Raw genomic sequence first — 23,549 nt, forward strand, 5'->3', positions numbered from 1 at the left:
TACTTAACAACCTACTTTAAAGTTTAAACTCTCCAGATCAACATGACTTGCTCCTAGACAACACCGCCATCTTGCGAGCACTCTCGGTGTGTCAGAATATCTCCGCAGGAGTCACGTGACACTCCATCATGGACCGCAGGATGACCAGACGTTCCCGTTTTCCCGGGACACAATCTCCCCGTTTTACAAACACGTTCAAAACAGCCCTCAAATACACCGCAAAAAGCCCGAACACTAACAGAGCAATGGCGCAGTGATGGTGTCACCAGCAGAGGGCGCCGAGAGCTCTTACTCTGAGCTCAAGAGCCTAAATATGCAAACTCTGGCATTCACCGCGAGACTCACGCAATCGACACCCATTTTCTCATGCAGACAAGACAAAGCAGAGAACTTTTGATATGAAACAAATTCCCACGAATAAGTTGAAGACACAGTACAACTTCGCAAAATGTAAATGGGCGCTGCTAAGGGGGTGAAAGTTAGGACGATTCTAAGGGCCCACGCACTCTTAGGGCCTCCAGAGGTGGATTTTATGAATGGAATGGGTGCAGTAGGGGGCCAACCTCATACTCTTTCATAGGGCCCAAAATGTATCGATTAATCAGCTGGAGTCGAGAACAATGTCACATAATGTTACATTTACCTCAGGAAAGCGTGTAGGAGTAGGCTATAGCATGTTAGTTTACTAGAAAAATTAGCTAGGAGTATTTTGCTAAATTTGTGCTGTATATTAGGCTATATATTTTATATCATTAAACAGTTAAAAAACGTTTCTTATAATAAAAAAACACATATTTCATTTGAGTTGTTATTTTCAATCTTTAATTATAATAATAGCTGATAGGGCTCCCTGTATGTTTACAGCATTAGATGTGAATGTGATATATTTTTTTTCTTGAGAAAAATGAACATGCATCTACTGTACCTAACATTAATCCAAATGAATCGATATTGAATCAAGATCGTAATCAGATCGCTAGAATCGAATTGAAATCGTGAAATATGTCTCAAGCAATAATATAGTCATTGTAGCCTACCATGTAAACATTGTGACAGGTTTTCACTAAACTTAATTCAATTCTGTTTAGTTACCAAATGTTTTGACAATCACAATACACTTACTGTGATGCAAGTGTTTTTTCCCTCCCCAATCCCCCCAATAATTTTTTTCCTCAAATAATTCTCACTCCAAGCTAAACTCAAAAGTTGGCAGCCCTGATAATTATAATAATAATAAGCCTAATTAGAGATAATGAAGATCCATTTCCAAAAGCACAAACAAGTTATAATTACTGTATACAGTAGACATATTCACAGTGAAAAAAACCACCCAAAACATACAAAATTGTATTGTTGGCAGGTGTTTTTAAAAAATTCAACATGAGCTTTCAATGATAGCATTCTGACTCCGTTTCAGAAATCTGGCCACCTTATACTGTGGTAAAAAAGGTCTGACACTAGGTTAATGTACACAATTAGACAGTTTAATTTAAACAGAAGGCAAATCCTACATAGAGGCAGGAATCTGATAAGAGAAAAGCGTCTCGAAATGAGAGTTTCTGCTTATTCACGGCGTTGGTAAAGTTAAAGCTGTGAGGGCGAATATGAGTGATCTCATTATCAGCGACTGTTGCCTGTAAACACAGGGAGTCATGTGACGCGCATGAGTCAGAGTCATGTGACCGAGCCACGCCCTCCTCGCGCCGGAGTGACGGCATTCTCCCGCGCTCGGACTCTTCAGGAGACTTCGAGAATAAAGAAAAAAAGAGAAAAGGGAGGCTTCGAGAATCAAGAGTGTGTGGAAAATGTTGTGAATAATGTAGGTAAGGGCGGGAGCACGAACTCGAGTCATCACATGTCAACACGTTGAGGTGCTGAGGTCATCTATTCAAAGATAAAGTTGAAAGATATGGATGTTCATATTTTATTATTAATAATAAAAGTCATAAGTCTTCACACAACTGACTTGTTTCTCTAGAGTTACTTTACAGAGGAACTTGAATTTGTCTCATATTTGATGAAGTTTACATCCTTGATTATTATTTTCCTGATAATTACCGTGAAGCTGCTTTGAAACGATCCATATTGTATAAACATAATAGAAATGTGACTTGACATTTCTAGTATTGTGGTATATATACAAATAAACAAAACATATATCTTTAACTGGGGTGTTTCAGTAGTAGGCAGTAATGGATGAGAAAATAATCCATATTACAAAAATAACACAATGCAAATGTTACAAAATGTGGGTTATTGAGAATGAATGGGGGGAAAGTTACGTGAGAGCAGGCAATGCCTCCATTGCGCTGTGATTGGATATGATTGGTTATGATTGGTTTATTGCACGTCTTGTTTTTTTGTGCGGATTTGCGAATTGCCAGAATGAACAACATTAAACAAGTAAACAGCTCAGACACTGGAATATCACTGCATTATGACATGTCAAAATCAAACTTAAAATGTCCTAAAACCGTGATGACTGTGGGTTTTCTATCGGTCAATCAGCTTGTGCTAACCCTAACCCTAACCCTAACCCTAACCTAACCCTAACCCTAACCCACATCTCCGTGTCGGACCAGTGTTTACTGAGCTTGATAACTGATGATCCGAAAATAAGATGACTATTAAAAAGAACAGCTGAACATCAGTTCACAAATAAAATATATTTTGTTACTGCCTTTGGTTATTATTTTTGGAATAGATGTAAAAATGCTTAAAAACTAAATTGATGAGATTTATACCTGTTTTTTAATAAATAGAACATTCATTATATTATTAATGTAAAAACAAAAAATTGAATTGTATTAGAATTTAGATAGAAGAAACCAAGAGATAGAGAAACCTATAGAATTTGGTTTCTGTTTTTTGATGTAATGTTTATTTAGTCAGAAAAATGTGACAACAATAAGTGTAAATGGGACATGAATGCACATGTGTGTGTATATGGGCTGTAAGGGCCGTCATTCATGATGACACAGCACTTTATTTACTGTAGTGTAGCAGAAATACACCAGTTTATGCTGGTTAGTAGAGCTGGAGTGAGGAGTTCAGGATCACACGTGTGGGAAAACAACCATTACATCAACATAATATATCAATATTTAAATAAATGAATATATACAATAATATACATGTGGGAAAAAACGTGTTTAACTAGGCTATATTATTATACAGCTGTAGAGAGAGAAAGTTTGTGTGGTATTCCCTGTCTCAAAATGAGTTATAAATGTAGCTGAGAATGAGATGACATTCACAGTATGTTTATTAATATCGCATGTTTATGATGATGCTGTATTGTTTGGCCGTGATGCAGTGGGTAATTCAGAGGGAATTTCCCCTCACATATTGCCATGTCATTCCTCAGTCCACTCTGTTTTCTAATGCGACTCACATGATCAAAGTCAACATGAACTCTGTCCTCTTGTGAGACGCGCGAGGCCACGCCTCCAAACTTGCGCTCGCGTCTACGATTGGCTGAACGCGCGCAGGAATTTGCATATGACGTCGCAGGAGTATATACGGAACTGAGGGCTGAGGAAGAGACGCATTCTCACGCACTCTCACGCACTCAGCGCTCGCGTTCAAGAAGAGGATTTCTGCTGCGCAACACGTCTAAAGGTTCGCCTAAACACGATATTTGCGCTAAAATGTCGATGACAGTGAAAGCTTACCTGCTCGGGAAGGACGACTGCAACAAGGAGATCCGTCGCTTCGCCGTGGATCAGGACGTGTCAACAAGTTTCGAGTATTTGAAGAGAAAAGTGCTCGATGTTTTTGTCGGTCTCGGGACTGCGCCCTTTCAAATGCACTATAAAGGTACGTCAGATTGTTTTAAAAATGTAGCGTACGTGTATGTAAACATACTATTATTGTCATCTCTCAATTTCAACTGCTTAACATGATGTTTTAACTTAACTACACGAAGTCTAAATGAGATTCCATAAAGTGAAAATATATTGTCACTAATATATTGTCAGTATACTGTCAACATATAACTGTCACTTTTAGGAAAATGAATCTCTTCAAAATAAAATATATTATATTAAGTTTCGGTTTTTTATATGGTACTATATTGTACGATATATAGTTTTTTTGTTGCGTATTGACACCCTAATGCAAAGTTTTGTGAGCATTATAATGCTATTAAATGACATGTCATGTGAAAGGACATTGACAGAATCTACATGAAATGTAAACATGATCAGCATAATGGTGACTTGTGTGTGTTGTGTGTAGATGAGGACGGTGACCTGATCGCTTTCTCCTCTGATGACGAGCTGATGATGGGTTTGGCTCTGGTGAAGGACGACACCTTCCGGCTCTTCGTCAAGCGTAAGTCACATTCACATACAAGACACTTCTCACTATTGACATAGATTATTGACATCCAGATTTAAAGATTGCTCTACTTCAAAGCCCCACCTTATAAGTGTCAGTGATGTGGTTCTCTCATTTTACGGCTCTATTAAGCTACTCATAAATACAGCGAAATGCCGTTTAAACACACCATGGCTTCACTGTAATTTTCAATACACAGTTACACTCTTCTATTATGAACATTGAAAATATTAACAACAATGACTAGGTAGTGTAACTGTATTAAAAAAGTCATAAAACCAAAGCCAGATCAGAATGCACTGAGCCATTGTGTGGTCATGTGACTAGAAAACCATAAACAGGAAGTGTCACTGAGGCCCATTAAACCTTTACGACTGCGTCCAAAACCACACACTCGCTGAGGAGGACCTGGTTTTGAATGAGAGCTAACTTCATCAGGCTGCCCACGACTAAAGATGTGTCTAGTCGTACATTAGTAGTGGCACGTTTGATGTTAATTTAAATAACTTCTGATCATTTATTGATGTTTTCTGAGTCAGTGTCGGCTGTAAAGATGAAGTTGATGACACTGACTCGTCATCTCCATTCTCCACTGTATAGTGAACGCACGTATAGACAGAAATGCACATTAAGTAAACGCGATGCTAATCTAGCTTCCACACTCTGCATATGCGTCTAATAGTAGTGCACATTATCTAGGTTAATGTTAATGTTAGCCGCCATGCAAAGTGACTAACGTTAAGCTACTTCAAATCATAAGCCATGTTTGATGATTGTTAATGATCTGTCCGTTTATTCTGCGACTAACCGACTAATTAAAACCTGTTCGACTGAGCCTCTTCTCGTCGAGCCCTACCACAGTAGACACTATATAGTATGCATGTAATCTGGACACACTGCATTCATGTTGTCACTGAGCCTACCGGTGTCAGTGTTCACTTCTGTTCATGTTTTATGAATGCTTTGAATTCTCCTTTTCACCCATGTGTCAAAGTCAGTAGATGTTATTGAAAAGTAGGTGATTTATGAAAAGACTTGGTTAGTTCAGGTCATATGTTGTAACTATAAGAAACTTGTTTAAACCAATGTGTGCACAGGAGTATTCAAGGAAAATACTTTCTCTTTACCTGATGGTTACCGTACCTGGCTGTGTTTTTTTGGATTTAATGTTTTTAGTTTATTTTATAAACATTTAAGTGTTTTTCTTCATGCCTTAAAATATCTTGACTGTAATTCAACACCCTTGCCTCATTTAGTATGCGCGGTTCTATGCATATGCAAATGAGCCCCGCCTCCACTCACTCACTCACTCAGAGATCCACTGGTTGACGATCACACGTTGATCTGATTGGTTACAAGGTAGTTTGTGACGTCAGAAACACCAGCGATTTCAAAGTGTGTGTTTGAGACTGTCTTTGGTTCACTGCAGTTTTAAGGAGGAAATACTCAGCAATGGTGTCGACTTATGAATTTACACATGCTTTGTCTTAAAGCATATTAAAAACACCACATAGACACATAAACAACATTAAACGCTGGATTTTCCCCTTTAAATAGACTGTTTGAATAGTGTTCTCGAGTTCATTCTCTGCATTTGAGGCCTAGAATACTGTAATGTCTGTTCCCTGCTTCCTTTCCTGCTGATTGCCGCTTACATAATACATTGTATGGGTCAAAATTATCCATTTTTCTTTTATGCCAAAAATCATTAGGATATTAAGTAAAGATCATGTTCCATGAAGATATTTAGTACATTTCCTGCAGTAAATATATAAAACATGTATTTGTGTGAGTGAGTGCAGCACAATCGCCAACATAAATTAACAACTTTAAAGGAGATTTTCTCAATGTTTCGATTTTTTTTTTCAGCCAAATATTATCCTATCCTAACAAACCATGCATTAATGGAAAGCTTAATTATTAATTTAATCTCTTTTGGTGGGAAAAGTGTATGATGATGACATTAAATGCAAAGAATGTGAATAAAAATTCATGGTTACACTTTATTTTAAGGTGTCATTGTTACAGTGCAATTATATATTTAAGTACTGAGTAATAATAATTAATTGTGTAAAAAAAAAGGTTTACTGTAGGTAATAAGGTTACTGTTATTACTATGGTAAGTACATGTAACATATGTACTTTAACATACACTGTAAAATAAAGTGTTACCAAATATCATGCCTCTAAGAGGAGTTTGACCAGACTAGACACAGACATCTCCGATTAATAACAACTCTGTCATATTTCTCCCCTCTTCAGAAAGAAAGGAGCACAGACGCGACTCCTCTCCTCACGGGTTCCCTGGGTTCTCCTTCCCCGGGCCTCACGGACACCCTCACATGGGTCCTCCTCACATGGGCCCTCCTCACATGGGCCCCCCAGGACCCCCGCCCCCCCACCACCCCCCGCTGGTGCACCCCGGGGTGACCTGTGACGGGTGCGAGGGGCCGGTGCCGGGGACCCGCTTCAAGTGCACGGTGTGCCCGGACTACGACCTGTGCTCCTCCTGCCAGGGCCAGGGCCTCCACAAGGAGCACGCGATGCTGCCCATCCTGCACCCCATGAGCAACATGTTCGAGGTGAAGCGCGCCTCACTGCTGTGTGCTCTAATGTAGCGCTGCATCCGCTAATCCATACAGTCCGACAACGAATGTCGTTATCGATTAGTCGCGTGTACGGAAAACTTTCCACCGGTCGCGTCAAATAACGAGCTCTATAGAGGAACCACGAACAAAAAGCGAAAGCCCAAACTGCACAGCGCCGCTTTAAAGTGGCCTTCCTGTCAGGCGCTTGGACTGATGTGTGTGTGTTTAATGTGTCATGTGTTCCCTCAGCACAGTCGGGTATATCCTTACCTGTGAGTGATACTAATCCACACGAGTATTGCTCGTCCTGACAGCACGTTACTCTTCAGACTTCACTGAGAGAGCGCCGGCGCATTATGAGGAACACGTTAATATTCAACGCACAAATATTCATTTTGCTGAAATATCTGTTGTCGGCAGAGGTGTCAAGTAACGAAGTACAAATACCTCGTTACCTTACTTAAGTAGAAATTTGGGGTATCTATACTTTACTGGAGTAATTCTTTTTCAGACGACATTTTACTTCTACTCCTTACATTTTCACGCAATTATCTGTACTTTCTACTCCTTACATTTTAAAAATAGCCTCGTTACTCCTATTTCATTTCGGCTTGTTTTCATTCCGGCTTGTCGTCGTTAAAACGTGTAAAAAAAAGAAATTGGCCAATTACAGAAACGGTTTAGATCTGAGTCCCGCCTCCTGAATACACATCGCTAAACTGATTGGCGTTGTGGTGTCTTTCTAACTTGTGAGAGGCTGTAGTGTGCAAGGGCCTTTACAGGATAAAGAAGTGACAGTAACAGGAGTGAACGTGTGTGTGTTCCTGCAGAACATTCCTCTTATCTGCGAACACTGAGGTTGTGTTTTTATGTATTATCTTTATTATTATTATCATCTTCATTTTTAATTTTGGGATTTAAACTATCCTTTTGTTTTATAGCTCTTTTGTACATAGCATAGATATAGATATATTCACTATTTTCATAGCATTACACGTTAGTTTGAAGGACAGCTTTGGCCAGGACCTGGAATAGTGTGTTTTGTCTTTTTAATCCGATTAATCGAAGAAATAATCGACCGACTAATCGATGATGAAAATAATCATTAGTTGCTGCTCTATTTTAATGCATACATGTTGTTTTTCAAGTAATAATGTGACGATTGATTAAACGAGAGCTTCTGTGTGCAGTGGTTTCCTCGTGGGAAGTTATGGCGTAAGATGAGACACTGCATGTGGGCGAATAGCCAGGCTCATGCTAATGCTAATGCTAATGCTCAAGCTCAGGCCCAGAACCAGGCTCAGCAGAACCCCTCCGCAGACCAGCCGAAGCAGGACGCTCCTGAAAACACTGACGGTGAGATGAGATCAGAGCTGCCCGAAATACAGAATAACTGTGTATAACTGTGTTCACTCTTCACCTTTATATTCATCAACATCTGTTTTCAACACTGATAATAATCATAAATGTTTCTTGATCATCAAATCATCATATTAGAATGATTTGTGAAGGATCATGTGACACTGAAGACTGGAGTAATGATGCTGAAAATGCAGCTTTGATCACAGGAATATTTTAAAATATATTCAAATAGAAAAGTTATTTTAAATTGTCATAATATTTAATAATATTATAAAAAATATTGTATTTTAATCAAATAAACGCAGCCTTGGTGAGCAGAAGAGACTCTTTTAAAACATTAACATCTTACCGATCCCAAACTTTTGACCAGCAGTGTATATATATATGAATTATGAGCTGATAAATATAGTTACAGTGGCGTAGACCATCATCCCCGTGTGTTCCTCCACAGGCTCCGCCTCTTCCCAGGCTAACATGGAGTACCTGAAGAACATCGGAGAAGAAGTGGCGGCCATGTTGAGTCCTCTCGGTCAGTCCCAGCATGGGTTTCATTAGCTTTAACACCACATCCGGATGGGCATGTTGGGTAATAATGCCTGTTTTCTGCAGGGATAGACGTGGACATCGACGTGGAGCACGAGGGCAAGCGGGCCTCGGTGACATCAGCGACTCCGGCCTCCAGCGGGCCGTCCAGCGCGCGCAGCGACAGCGGGTGTGTGGGCCTTCTGTCCCGGGGCTCGGGTCCCGGCAGCCAGAACACTGAAGAGAGCCTCAGTGAGGGGGCCAAGGTGACACGCGCACACACACGCACACACACACACACACACACACACACACACACACACACACCAGGTGACCCTGTTAACACTGAGCTGTCCTGCTGTGCTCCTGAAGGGCTAGAGAGAGCACACACACACACACACACACACACACCTGTTAACACTGAGCTGTCCTGCTGTGCTTCTGAAGGGCCAGAGAGAGCACACACACACACACACACACACACACACACACACCTGTTAACACTGAGCTGTCCTGCTGTGCTCCTGAAGGGCCAGAGAGAGCCGGGCAGTGACGAGGAGTGGACTCACCTGAGCTCTAAAGAGGTGGACCCGTCCACAGGAGAGCTGCAGTCCCTCAGGGTGGAGGAGGACGGGCCGGGTCACACAGCACCGCTGAACACCAGCTCCAGCTCCAGCAACACACAGGGACCCACGGGTCTGCGCGAGGCGGCGCTGTACCCACACCTCCCTCAGGGTATGTGCCTCTGTGCAGCATTAAACACTGTAACCCATCAGACATCAATCTGTTGAGCTTATGAATGTAAGGGCCAATCACAGTCATCTCATCATAAACAACTAATTATAGATACAATCATTCATATCACAATGCAGAAAGCTTCGGTATTTATAACCAGGAATATGCGGAGTTTGTGTTAGATGGAAGTGATGGGGAACCACTCGTCTCCTGCTTACTCCATGTCATTTATTTCCAGTTTGAATAACCGTTTTGTTTTTCATATTACTAAAATAATGTAAACTGACAGAGCCGTACGCCACTTCACACACACATCTGATCTGCGTACGAACATCAGAGACGTTTGGAGACATTGATGGAGATCTGAGGAACTGATGAAGGAAAACCCCTTTAATGTTCATTATGAGTCATAATCATAAATACTGTGCTTGTTCACATACATAAAAGAATGATTTAAACTCACATGATATACACATTTAGAGTAAATATGCCGTTCTCATTAATGGAGTTAAGCACTTAAATTACATCAAATCATTACCGAGACATTTTTCTATATTCTAATAAATAGAAATATTAGTAGTGGATGCGCTGCTTTTGACTCTTCTCCGGTCATGATGTGTTTTAATGTTTATTAACGCATGATAACAGCAGAACTCACGGTCTGAGGAAATATTATCACGATATTAATGATCAATAATGCACAATAAGGCCTGTCAGTTTCCATTAAAAATATCAAGCAATTAAAAATATTATTCGGCCAGTGGAAAAGAATGAGAAAAACTTTCTCTGAAATGTATTTTATACTATTTGATTGATTTATTCAAAAACAAGGCAAGGATCGGCTACTAAATGATTGTTATCACTGTAATGTGACGCACATCCGCATCTCATATGTTCCTGATGTCTTGTACCGTTAAACACGGCATCACGTGGATGAATATGCATATGCTAATGATATGCAGATGAGGATCTGCATAGTTAACGAGGCGTTGTAAGCTCATATATGGTTATTTCGGGGAGGAGACGCATGTTCACAGTCTTCCTCTGACTGGGTTTATAAAGGTTCTGGCGGACGCACGGGTTTATAAGCCTGAAGATTTTTTGGCACACGTACAATATATATATATTTAAAGTTCAGCACAGTTTTATGATGGAGACCCCGGTCTCGGTTGATCAGTGCCCTGACGAGTGTGTGTCCCTCAGATGCGGACCCCAGGCTGGTGGAGTCTCTCTCCCAGATGCTGTCCATGGGCTTCTCTGACGAGGGCGGATGGCTGACCCGACTCCTGCACGCCAAGGGCTTCGACATCGGCTCGGCTCTGGACACCATCCAGTACAGCAAGACCCCTCGCAAGTAGAGGAGCGCCGAGACCTGCGGACGACACACACCTCTGCTATACTCACTGTCCTTACACACTTTTATATACGCTACATTTTGCCGTAAATGTTAAGGTTACACGGTACAATAAGGTTTCAGTTGTCAACATTAGTTTATGTACTAACAAACATAAACTAACCACGAGAAATACATTTATTAAAGTGTTTATTAATCTATGTTAATGTTAGTTAATAAAAATACAGTCATACATTGTTTTTCAGGTTAGGTCACTGCATTACTGTTAACAAATACCACATTTGATTTTAATATTAGTACTAAAAAATACTAGTAAAGTAATAATAAGTGCTGAAATGAACATTAAGATTATTAAATGCTATTGAAGTATTGTTAATTTTTAGTTCATATTAACTAAAGAAGTTAAATAATGTTAACTAATGAAACCTTATTGTGAAGTGTGACCAGGATAACGATTACTCAGGTGACTAGCACATACTTAAGTTCATTATTGGCCTTATATGCAAAATATATATATATATATTTTCAACATTTCTGTCATTAGAACACTGCTATTAATGATCATTATCATCATCATATATGCATATTACTTAAAGGTTGTTTGTTAAGTAAAGCTCTATATTTGTGTAATCGCAGTTATGGATGTCATAATCAATAAGCTGAGTTTGGTTAAAGCAGAAGCCTGGGTTGTGTTTAATCCTCAGTTTGAGTGATGTAATCGGGTGAATGTCACTGCTGGTCTTCTACACTCTGTCCTTTCTCTTCGCAATAAAAACATTCTCCAAAATATTTGTTGTATTTGGATATTTAAATTTTTTAATGTGTAAGACTTTGGGGAAACGGTGTAAAGGCTCCCTTAAATCAAAATCTAGTTTTTTTTTGTATGAATATGTTAGGCTTAAGGTTATGAATAAGCTGCTGTGATCTAAAACAATAACAAGATTCACATTTATGAGATATAAGTATTCTAAACTCAGTCTCTCACCTCAACTAAAATGGATCAGGGATTTTTATGACATCACCGCACACTTCAGCTTCTCATCACATCTAATGTCCAATCAAATGCTCTCTAGAATCTGAAGCTCCGCCCCCTCTGCTATAAACGCGGCCGTTGACTCGTCGCGGAGCAGTATGTGTTGAGTGTGTGTTCGGTTGCTCAAACGCTGGAGTTTTATTTTGTTTAGAATGAAGAATGAAATGACTATAATTTATTCACATCTCTACTATTGAATCCAGCGCATCATCAGCGCTCCGATTCACTTCCATAGTGCTGTCAGTCTGTGAGGTAAACTAAACGCTATTGGCTGTTTGAAAAGGGGGCGGAGCCATTAAATATGTCCTAAATTAGCTCCTGTTTCAGTGGAAATTACGTCAACGCATCAAACAAAGCTGCGTGTATCAAGGCACTTCAGTGGGGCTTTAAAGGTGAGATATTATGCCCTTTCACAAGATGTAATATAGATCTATGGCATCCCCAGAATGTGTCTGTGAAATTCCACCTCAAAATACCACAGATCATTTATTATAGTTTGTCAAATTTGCCCCTTTTTGGGTGCGAGCAAAAACATGCCGTTTTTGTGTGTCCCTTTAAATGCAAATGAGCTTTAGCTCCGCCTCCGTTCAGAAAAGGGCGGAGTCTTTACACGAGCTTCAGAGACTCCAGCAATAACAAAACAGGCCAATCTCACTCATCCAGAATCCCAGAATAACCAGTAGCGAGTGCAGCCTTACGGAGAGACTCAGGAAGAGCTTCTGAATGTTAGTGGAGACATTTCTGAAGTTGTTGTGGAGTTACACTGATCATCTCATCATCATGTTTAACTTCTCTACAAGTGTCCACAGTTCCTGAGGTCTTTATAAGACAGCGGTGACATGTTCTGGTGCTCGTCTGTGCTCAACCACTGAACAGTTTCAGGCTTTGCTGGATCTTCTGCCGTTGTGTTAGAACTGGGGCCGGTTTCACAAAGATAGACTTTGACTATGGCTTAGATCAGAGGTCTTCAATCCTGCTCCTGGAGGGCCACGGTCCTGCAGAGTTTAGTCCATCCTGCTTCAGCACACCTGCCTTTGAATACTCAAGTGATTCTGAAGAGCTTGATGAGCTGATTCAGGTGTGTCTGATTAGGGTTGGAACTAAACTTTGCAGGACAGTGGCCCTCCAGGAGCAGGATTGAAGACCTCTGGCTTAGATAGAGTAGATAATCAGGCTTCAGATAGACATCTAAATCAGACCATTGCACAAAGCACTTAAGACTCTGACTATCTTAAGTAGGACTACACTGCAATGCATTCTGGGTAAAATAAGACACTTTTCAAAAAAAAACCCACATGGCGGATCAAGTAAGCGCATTCAACCGCTCAGTGCAGTTTACCCCCAGTGGAGAACATGTGTGTGTTGGAGGAGTATAACAGTTACAAGGACATTTTACGTGGGAAATTTAGCGGAGAATGTAGTAACAAGAAGAAATGTTTAAATTATGAGCCATTTTCCCTTTTCTTTTGGCTGTTTGTAATGTAACTGATTGTTACTGCTGGTTGCCAAGGTAACAGAGTCTTAGCCCTAAGTTAGCCTGGGGGTAAGAGGGGTCTAATGTTTTTGGTCTAAATGAAGTCAGTCTTTATTTTTGTGAAACAGTCTAACTTGCATTAGCCTAGTCTATGAGCAGATGTTAGACTTGTCTAACACTATAGACCGCTCTAAAGTAGCTTTGTGAAACCGGCCCCTGGTCTCTATTAGAACTGGTCTCTGTTGTCGCGTGCGGAACCAAATGTCGTGCTATGGGTGTAAACGTGCAGATTAAGGGCCGGTAATATTATAATAAGATCCTCTTCCTGAATGAAAACTGATCAGCTTAATTTTTGACACGCTTGCAGAGAAAGGCTCACCAGAACAGATACTGGGTTTCCCTCTTCATATTTTCTGTGTTGGTAGAAGCACAGGGGACCCGATTATAGCACTTACACACGGACAAACTCTCATGATATTTCACCTTTAACTACCAATGCATTTTTATATTTATTGAAGAGAACACTGAAACATCACACAACTTTGTTTGTTAAACATCCTTGAAAGAAAACGTTTCAGATAGAATGCATCTTATTCTTCAAAACGTGTCGTCGAAGTCTTCATCAGTGAGAAACAGGGGGTTATAGGACAGCTTTGGCGTCTTGGCCCGTTCACAGAGTGTGTGTTCAGAGGCTGAAGGCTTGAGTGTGTGTTCACAGAGTGTGTGTTCAGAGCCTGAAGGCTTGAGTGTGTGACTGCTGGTGTTACTGGACACAGAAACGCCCCACACACACGTCTCGTCATCGGGAGGAGATCTGCGCTCTTCACAATCTTCCACTTCTGTGGGATAAGCCATCGCTGTGTCATCACTGCACTGAGAGAAAGCCTGATCTTGATCATCATCATCATCCTCTTCCCGATGAGTGGGAACAACACTGAGGAACTTATCCCATCTGGAGTCCTTCTCAAGCCTCTGAGGCGCAGACACTGATGGAGGTACGCTAGGTCTGGTCACGGCGACAGCTGGCGGCTTGTGCTGATGTTTATCTCCAGGGTTCTCCACTGTGTGTGTGTGTGTGTGTGTGGAGCTGTAAACAGCCTGACGGGATGATGGGAGATTTGTGCGACGGCACGGGATCACGTCACCTGACCCTGATCCTGATCCTGAGCTGAACCTCCTGTCGTGCTGCAAGAGATACGAGAAGTCAGACCTGTGTCTCAATGTCCACTATCCACCCTAAACAGTGTGTGAGATTAGAATAAGTGTGAGATTAGAATAAGTGCGTGTGAGATTAGAATAAGTGTGTGTGAGATTAGAATAAGTGTGTGAGATTAGAATAAGTGTGTGAGATTAGAATAAGTGTGTGAGATTAGAATAAGTGTGTGAGATTAGAATAAGTGTGTCTCAATGTCCACACTATCCACCCTAAACAGTGTGTGAGATTAGAATAAGTGTCTCAATGTCCACACTATCCACCCTAAACAGTGTGTGAGATTAGAATAAGTGTGTGTGAGATTAGAATAAGTGTGTGTGAGATTAGAATAAGTGCGTGTGAGATTAGAATAAGTGCGTGTGAGATTAGAATAAGTGCGTGTGAGATTAGAATAAGTGCGTGTGAGATTAGAATAAGTGTGTCTCAATGTCCACACTATCCACCCTAAACAGTGTGTGAGATTAGAATAAGTGTCTCAATGTCCACACTATCCACCCTAAACAGTGTGTGAGATTAGAATAAGTGTCTCAATGTCCACACTATCCACCCTAAACAGTGTGTGAGATTAGAATAAGTGTCTCAATGTCCACACTATCCACCCTAAACAGTGTGTGAGATTAGAATAAGTGCGTCTCAATGTCCACTATCCACCCTAAACAGTGTGTGAGATTAGAATAAGTGTGTGAGATTAGAATAAGTGTGTGAGATTAGAATAAGTGTGTCTCAATGTCCACACTATCCACCCTAAACAGTGTGTGAGATTAGAGTAAGTGCGTCTCAATGGCCACTATCCACCCTAAACTAGGGCTGTACTCAACCAAAGAAAATCTTGGTCGACTGAAGTCCTGAAATTTTCGACTAAAAATGACGTTTGAAAAAAAAAAACGTTAAATTAATTAGATGTGCACTAGTGCGCAGGACTTGGTAGCCTTGTTGTCCGCCTAAATGAATTATAAATAAACATAAACAACTAGTAGGCTATTTGCAGTATATTAAATCGTTTTTGACCTAATTATTTTGCACTGAAATGAGTCTGACACTTACGCGCACCTGCGCAATATCATAGCTTATGATTTCCGAAAATAGTACTATGTTGTCAACTAGTGATATCATCACAAGAACTGTTGAGGAATATGCAACATAATTTAGACAATTATTTTTGTCATATGTTATAATAATAAGTTATTATTAGTCAGACACTATCATTTCACCATGCATGTCCTCGCACCGAGCGAGGCTGATGAGCTTAACGTTAGCTTCGCAGCTGAGACACGAATAGACTATTAACTTAAAGCTTTTACTCTTAATAAACACAAAAGGCACGTCCACTTTAATAAAAAAAGAATATTTATTAAACAAACCAGATCAAGAGCAGAAACGAAATAAAGTGCATAACTGAAAAATAAAGCATCCTAGGCTCAAAACTAACACAACCAACAGCACAGCGCAATTGCGCATTAGGCACCAAAAAAAAAAAAAAAAAAGTTAGGTTATCACACTAAAACATTGAAATATGCAAATTCTGATATGTTCATAGCTTACTCAAAACAGACAGGGCAAGCTAACGTAGACAAGTGAGCTTACCACTTTTACAGTAGATGATATGTCATGTTTGTCGTCAAGCTGTGGAAAACTGTTGCTTGCAAACTTCGCATTCGACCTTTTTCCTGTTATCAATTTTAACAAAATGCTGCCACACTGTCGATTTCTTTGTTGTTGACATGTTAGAAGAGGACTGACTATTAAACGCTCTCACAATTAAATAAATAATATTCAGCATCAAACCTTCTACGCTCGACGCTCTCTCTTGGGTTGGACCAAAAAAGGTAAAACCAAGGGGGGTGTTTTGAAGACAGACCGTTACAGTGAAACAAGGGTATTCTGAAAACACCCCCATTAGCAGTTAGTGCTTTCCACCTGATGAAATGAGCGCGCCTCAGCGCGGCAAAACTGATGAAATAAACGCGGCAGAAAATCGACCAATCAGAATTTTGGTCGAACCAGAACGTATCGACCAACTAATCGACTAGGACAGTACAGCCCTACCCTAAACAGTGTGTGAGATTAGAATAAGTGTGTGAGATTAGAATAAGTGCGTGTGAGATTAGAATAAGTGTCTCAATGTCCACTATCCACCCTAAACAGTGTGTGAGATTAGAATAAGTGTGTGAGATTAGAATAAGTGTGTGTGAGAATAGAATAAGTGTGTGTGAGATTAGAATAAGTGCGTGAGAGATTAGAATAAGTGCGAGAGATTAGAATAAGTGCGTGAGATTAGAATAAGTGTGTGTGAGATTAGAATAAGTGCGTGTGAGATTAGAATAAGTGCGTGTGAGATTAGAGTAAGTGTGTGTGAGATTAGAATAAGTGCGTGTGAGATTAGAATAAGTGTGAGAGATTAGAATAAGTGTGTGTGAGATTAGAATAAGTGTGTGTGAGATTAGAATAAGTGTGTGAGATTAGAATAAGTGTGTGTGAGATTAGAATAAGTGTGTGAGATTAGAATAAGTGTCTCAATGTCCACTATCCACCCTAAACAGTGTGTGAGATTAGAATAAGTGTGTGAGATTAGAATAAGTGTGTGAGATTAGAATAAGTGTGTGTGAGATTAGAATAAGTGTGTGTGAGATTAGAATAAGTGTGTGAGATTAGAATAAGTGTGTGAGATTAGAATAAGTGTGTGAGATTAGAATGTGTGTGTGAGATTAGAATAAGTGTGTGTGAGATTAGAATAAGTGTGTGAGATTAGAATAAGTGTGTGTGAGATTAGAATAAGTGCGTGTGAGATTAGAATAAGTGCGTGTGAGATTAGAATAAGTGTCTCAATGTCCACTATCCACCCTAAACAGTGTGTGAGATTAGAATAAGTGTGTGAGATTAGAATAAGTGTGTGAGATTAGAATAAGTGTGTGAGATTAGAATAAGTGTGTGTGAGATTAGAATAAATGCGTGTGAGAGATTAGAATAAATGCGTGTGAGATTAGAATAAGTGTGTGAGATTAGAATAAGTGTGTGTGAGATTAGAATAAGTGTGTGAGATTAGAATAAGTGTGTGTGAGATTAGAATAAATGCGTGTGAGAGATTAGAATAAATGCGTGTGAGATTAGAATAAGTGTGTGAGATTAGAATAAGTGTGTGTGAGATTAGAATAAGTGTGAGAGATTAGAATAAATGCGTGTGAGATTAGAATAAGTGTGTGAGATTAGAATAAGTGTGTGAGATTAGAATAAGTGTGTGTGAGATTAGAATAAGTGTGTGTGAGATTAGAATAAGTGTGTGTGAGATTAGAATAAGTGTGTGTGAGATTAGAATAAGTGCGTGTGAGATTAGAATAAGTGCGTGTGAGATTAGAATAAGTGTCTCAATGTCCACTATCCACCCTAAACAGTGTGTGAGATTAGAATAAGTGTGTGAGATTAGAATAAGTGCGTGTGAGATTAGAATAAGTGCGTGTGAGATTAGAATAAGTGCGTGTGAGATTAGAATAAGTGTCTCAATGTCCACTATCCACCCTAAACAGTGTGTGAGATTAGAATAAGTGTGTGAGATTAGAATAAGTGCGTGTGAGATTAGAATAAGTGCGTGTGAGATTAGAATAAGTGTCTCAATGTCCACTATCCACCCTAAACAGTGTGTGAGATTAGAATAAGTGTGTGAGATTAGAATAAGTGTGTGAGATTAGAATAAGTGTGTGAGATTAGAATAAGTGTGTGTGAGATTAGAATAAATGCGTGTGAGAGATTAGAATAAATGCGTGTGAGATTAGAATAAGTGTGTGAGATTAGAATAAGTGTGTGTGAGATTAGAATAAGTGTGTGTGAGATTAGAATAAGTGTGTGTGAGATTAGAATAAGTGTGTGTGAGATTAGAATAAGTGTGTGTGAGATTAGAATAAGTGTGTGTGAGATTAGAATAAGTGTGTGAGAGATTAGAATAAGTGCGCGTGAGATTAGAATAAGTGTGTCCCAAAGCAGAGCATGTTGAAGAGAGTGTGCCAGAGGTCCCCGGATCGTCTACTATTCCTGGTGGATTTTCGAAGTGTGGATCCATGCACACTCTAAAGGCTAATTACCCACAACCCATTGCGCTTTGGAGCAGGAACTACAACCATGAGTAAAAAGTGTTAAAAAACTACAACACATGGCGGATGTGTGCGTGACCGATGGTGAGAGGTTTAGATGAAGGTTTGAGTGACTAATCAAAGTTTAACCTGATAGAAACATATGTATGTAATGTTATCCGTGTTATATTTCATCAGCAATAACAATGTGGACTTTTATCAAGATCTGTTTGGCCATTAACTTTAATAATGCATGAATACGAGGAGAGTCTCGTCATGAAAGACCCGCGACTGCAGATCAACGTTTCTCTCATTAGGACATTAAAGGAAATGTGGAGGATTCTACTTTGCCAAGATGATTGACAGGTCAGTTTGAGTGACAGGTCAGTTTGAGTGACAGGATGCGTGTGTGTAAGCGACGGAGAGCAACGGTTAAAGACACTATTGTATGATGTGATAGTGTGTCCTAAAGCTTGTGTCCTCTTCTATACACACTCAGAAGTATCTGCTTTGTCTTCACAGAAAGAGTACACACTATGAGGGCGTAGTATAAGCCGGCGAACTGAGACGCAGCAAGAGTGAAGTGTGTTTTCTACTAGATTTTGCAGATGTGTGTGTGTGTGTTTCACCAGATGTGGCCTCTTCAGCCCAGAGCAGCCGGTCCAGGACTCCTCTTCCTCACACACATCAGGAGAACGCGTCACACCGGAGGCTTTCTGCCTTTTCCTGTTCACAAACACTACACAGCGTTAAACACGGCTATTTCTTCACATAGTTAATGATAAAGTCTGAAAATACAAGACAAGTTAAACATTTCCCATGATGCTTTTGTGCTGAGATCCTTTGTTTTTATTAACAATGACAAGTTTTTCAACTCTTTCCCCGCCAGCGTTCTGGTCACTTTCACAAGACTTTCAGGATATCTGAATACATCTGAACATGCAGTATATCAACAGAAAGAACAGAGTCTCTGCTTGTAAACAACACACATCTGGTTCATTCTAGCTTCATTCATTTGTACGTTTCATTAAAAAAAGCAACATTTTGAGCACATTTTTGTTGTTGAGAAATCGCATTTTTGTCTAAATGTGATTCAGAGCGATGATGAAAACACAGGAGCAGTACACCAGCTTCTTCTTCTTCTGCTGTGTTTGGATGAGGAGATGCTGTGCTGTGTGATAGCGCCCCCTACAGTATAACAGTGGACACACAGCGGCGGGGAAAGAGCCCTGCTAACACATGAAGCTGACCTGGTTCCCTGGCTTCTGAACCTCTGTGTTTCCTCTTCCTCCTCATCCTCATCTTCATCTGGACCCTCAGATGTGGCATCAGTGTATTTACTCCAGCGGCTCACATGATGACACGCTTCCTGACACAGACACAGAGATATGACAATCTCATCGTTTGAGTTTCTCTTCATGATGAGCGTCCCATCAGTGCTTTACCTGTGATTTACTCCTCTGATCTCCATCCAGGCCTTCATCCTCTTCCTCTTCCTCGTCATCCTCTTCCCTTTAAAACATTGAGTTGGTCAGAGGGTCAGTCACCTGAAGCTCCCCTTCCTTCACATATTCATCAGAAATGCTTTGCATTAAAAACTGCATTTCATATGCATGATGAGGCTTTTTAAATATTTTCGGGGTGAAAAAGTAAAAGATATCAGGGTTGAACTGTCCCGATATCATAAAGTCATTTTATGAACAGGTTTGCATGATATTCTGAGTTTGCATTTCAGTGTTTTACTCTTTATGAGGAATATGAATGTGTTTTAGTGTCAGTGAGAGGAGTAAATGCTCACATTACATCTACAATCCTCATCATGTTCACACACACACACACACCTCTGCACTTACCCACACTCCCTCTCTACATGAGGACAGCAGAGCCGTCAGTACATGGGAAAACTAACATGCGTTACTTAGTTGGAAACGTAACTCAGATATTTTGTTGTAAATGTAAAAGTAATGAGTTACTAGTTACTTGAAAAAGTAATCTGATTACATAACTGGCATGACCTGTGATGTGTGTGTGTGTGTGTGTGTTTCTCACCGCTGTGACCCGAGTGTGTGTGTGTCCTCCAGTCGTCCTCGCAGAGCATTGAGCTTCTGAACGTGCCGTCTACAGTCCGCTGCACCCCCCCGGCCATACTCCTGCAACACACACACACACACACACACACACACACACACACACACACACACACACACACACACACACATAGCGAACGCTGACACACACTCGAGACTCACCACACCAGGTCACGCTGTGCTTGTGTTTCATTACCTTCCTCAGCGACTGCTTCTCTCCACACACTTTACACACCCAGCTCTTACTCTTCTTCACCTGGAGGAGGAGAAGTCTTTACTATTACTGACACTGAGAATCAGCTTTAGCAGTGACATCAATATCACAAATCGGTTTCAATATAGATTCGTTCGGATGTCCGGTACAGCACAACAGTTTTTCTCAAAAGGGTTAGTTCAGTTCTGCATGCGTCGTGATGTTTTTCATGAATGCACGTGGAGATTAATATTTAGTAAATAAAGTGGTAAATAATGTTTTTTTTGCACAAACAAAGCACTTGTGTCACGTCATAAAGCTGAGGTTAAACCACTGGAGTCACATGATGACTGTACTGACGTCTTACTGCCGTTCTGGGGCTGGACTGTGGTAGTTGCATAGACTGTCAATGGAGGAACAGACAGCTCTCAGATTTCATCAAAAACATCTTCATGTGTGTTCTGGAGATGAACATCGGTCTTACGGGTTTGGAAGACATCAGGGTGAGTAAATAATGACTGAATTTACATTTTTAGATGAACTAACCCTTTCAGATAAAGCTGTAAACTATACAGGAATCCTGCCAGCTGGTACATTACTATAATATTACAGGTTTAAACTGCTATTTATTTTTACATATAATAAACAACACTTCTATAACACATACATACACACAACATATTTTAAATTGCCCATAAGGACGGTTTTGATTATATAATTATGTTTCTAAGCCAATTCGTTGTCGCAATATGCACATTTTAAACGGTGCCTGTCATTAAAACTTCTTATGACAGTTTATTTAAATATACAATAAACATCACTACAGTTTAAGTAAAAATATAATGTAACGTTATATGTAATATACAGTGCATATTATTTAGCAAAACGTTCCCCTATAGAGTTATTTTTTTCAAGTTAACGAATGAATGTCGTAATAAAACTGACAGATTTTTAGAGCTCGGACTATATTTCATATCAAAAGTAGCAACGCTTAATATTGTCAGTATGTTTAGTGAAGCTTTAATCAGATCATCTGCAAACATGGATGATCTAGAATTAAAGAGCTGAGATCGGTAATCGACTAATCAAACCGGTTTAGCGCTAACTCTGAACTAAAGGCGACAGGAACATAAACACTACCTGCTGTACTTGAAAGGTTTGACAGGAAAAACATCTCAGAACATGAAACTCTTGAACCATGTTGGGTAGTTTCTACAGTCCGGAGAATAAAAGTACATTTATGTCACTCGTATGAAAGATAGAGCTCATATTTGTGTTTCGCGCCCACTGTTTGTTTTCCTCTTCTTCTACGGGTTCCTCTCGAGCAGGAAATGACGTCAGAGGCGCACATCGCCTCCTAGAGGAACGAACGAACGAACGAGTGTGTGTTTGTGTGTGTGTGTTGTTTTGTAACAGATGTAAATTGGCGAAAGGCATGGCTTTTGCCATGTAAATTCTGTGTATCCAACAAAATTAAGGAAATTAATTATAAAATCCTTCATAAAATCGATCAACTCGTCCATTTCTAAATATTGTGATATTGATGAAACTTGCTCTTTGTGGTTCTGTTGAAGAAACAGCTGCCCATTTATTCTGTAATTGTAGTATAACCAATACACTTTAGGCTGATTTAAATACTTGTGTTTTAGCTCTACTAATGTGAACCATACTTTCAGCCTTAAAGGAATCATCTTTTATGATGAAACCCCAAAGCTGCTGTCCCTTGAATGTGTTGTTAATCTCTTTATCTGGTGTGCAAAACTCTTCATTCACAAGCAAAAATGGAGACTTTACACTTTCCTCTTTTTCTTACTGAATTTAACTCTTTTATTTCATCTCTTAGACTTATAAATAACAAAAAAGTGCAAAATTCCTGATGCATTATGACGACTTATTCAAAGATATGATTTAAGTTAAATCATTTAACCTTATTATTGTGCTTTTCTTTTCTTTCTACTTTTTTTCTTTTCAGAGTAATTCTATTTTTTGATGTACACAAATAATAAAAAATTTTTATTTATTTGTATTTTTGTTGTTGTTCATTGAAAGATATACAACCAGGCTTCATTTCCCTGATCATGTATTTATGCATGTATGAGTTCTGCAATAAAAAAGAAAAATGATTCAGCAAATTTGGCAGATTCACATGACAATTTATATCACTCTCAAACATACACACATACATTGCAAGTTTCACTATTTGAGAGAATGGCTTTTTTGGCTTAATATAACTTCACTGTTTTCTGACTAGTTTAATTAAGAGTACTACACATAATAATATACATATGCTGACTGGACTGGCACTGGCACCAGTTCTATGTAATATAAGATATTTTTGCAGCCTGTCAGTCACACATCAGAAACACACACACAGTTTTGAGAGACTTTGGTCTTTATTGATCAGCGAATGTCACTGTAAGCACTTTGTGATTCAGCTCCAAAATTAAAACAAAGTTTCATTGTAATAATAGAAAAGCAACAATAAAAGAACAGCTGGACGGAAGAATATTCCCTTTTAATAATGCAGTAAATCAAGACGTTATAACCTATTGATTAACAAGCTGAAATCAACATGTAGAACTGCTA

General features: G+C 39.6%; 3 protein-coding genes and 1 long non-coding RNA gene across 4 annotated transcripts in view; 2 read left to right on the forward strand and 2 right to left on the reverse strand.

Moving 5' to 3' along the window:
- Positions 1 to 3,542: 3,542 nt before the first annotated feature.
- Positions 3,543 to 11,689, forward strand: sqstm1 (sequestosome 1). Its single transcript, XM_084431089.1, has 8 exons — positions 3,543 to 3,819; positions 4,240 to 4,335; positions 6,604 to 6,923; positions 8,120 to 8,285; positions 8,743 to 8,820; positions 8,901 to 9,079; positions 9,344 to 9,548; positions 10,752 to 11,689. Exons 1-8 carry the CDS (start codon positions 3,651 to 3,653, stop codon positions 10,904 to 10,906), a joined length of 1,368 nt encoding a protein of 455 aa, XP_084287215.1. The 5' UTR covers positions 3,543 to 3,650; the 3' UTR covers positions 10,907 to 11,689.
- Positions 11,690 to 13,835: 2,146 nt separating this feature from the next.
- On the reverse strand, positions 13,836 to 22,327 carry mrnip (MRN complex interacting protein). Its single transcript, XM_084430944.1, has 7 exons — positions 22,104 to 22,327; positions 20,967 to 21,026; positions 20,733 to 20,833; positions 20,129 to 20,195; positions 19,934 to 20,052; positions 19,313 to 19,409; positions 13,836 to 14,594 (listed from the first exon to the last, which is right to left on the reverse strand). The coding sequence occupies exons 1-7, from the start codon at positions 22,161 to 22,163 to the stop codon at positions 14,007 to 14,009; spliced, it is 1,092 nt and encodes a 363-aa protein (XP_084287070.1). The 5' UTR covers positions 22,164 to 22,327; the 3' UTR covers positions 13,836 to 14,006.
- Positions 13,880 to 19,834, forward strand: LOC311304080. Its single transcript, XR_014629882.1, has 3 exons — positions 13,880 to 14,688; positions 15,075 to 15,340; positions 19,011 to 19,834. It is a non-coding gene; the product is annotated as an uncharacterized lncRNA (long non-coding RNA).
- Positions 22,328 to 23,334: 1,007 nt separating the features above from the next.
- The window catches only part of tcirg1b (T cell immune regulator 1, ATPase H+ transporting V0 subunit a3b), a 33,788-nt gene continuing 33,573 nt past the window's right edge, over positions 23,335 to 23,549 (reverse strand). Inside the window, exon 20 of the mRNA XM_084431137.1 lies at positions 23,335 to 23,549. This exon is cut by the window's right edge and continues 425 nt beyond it. The gene's annotated coding sequence lies outside the window, so the exon portion shown is untranslated.

Source organism: Rutilus rutilus (assembly GCF_951802725.1).
Source record: "Rutilus rutilus genome assembly, chromosome: 14".
Classification (NCBI taxonomy): domain Eukaryota; kingdom Metazoa; phylum Chordata; class Actinopteri; order Cypriniformes; family Leuciscidae; genus Rutilus; species Rutilus rutilus.

Coding starts and splice junctions, on each gene's coding strand:
- sqstm1 (XM_084431089.1), top strand. CDS start 3,651: ATGTCGATGACAGTGAAAGCTTACCTGCTCGGGAAGGACGACTGCAAC. Junction 3,820..4,239: donor CTTTCAAATGCACTATAAAG/GTACGTCAGATT, acceptor TGTTGTGTGTAG/ATGAGGACGGTGACCTGATC. Junction 8,821..8,900: donor GGCCATGTTGAGTCCTCTCG/GTCAGTCCCAGC, acceptor TGTTTTCTGCAG/GGATAGACGTGGACATCGAC.
- mrnip (XM_084430944.1), bottom strand. CDS start 22,163: ATGGTTCAAGAGTTTCATGTTCTGAGATGTTTTTCCTGTCAAACCTTT. Junction 20,053..20,128: donor ATCAGAGGAGTAAATCACAG/GTAAAGCACTGA, acceptor TGTCTGTGTCAG/GAAGCGTGTCATCATGTGAG. Junction 19,410..19,933: donor TTCAGAAGCCAGGGAACCAG/GTCAGCTTCATG, acceptor GTTTGTGAACAG/GAAAAGGCAGAAAGCCTCCG.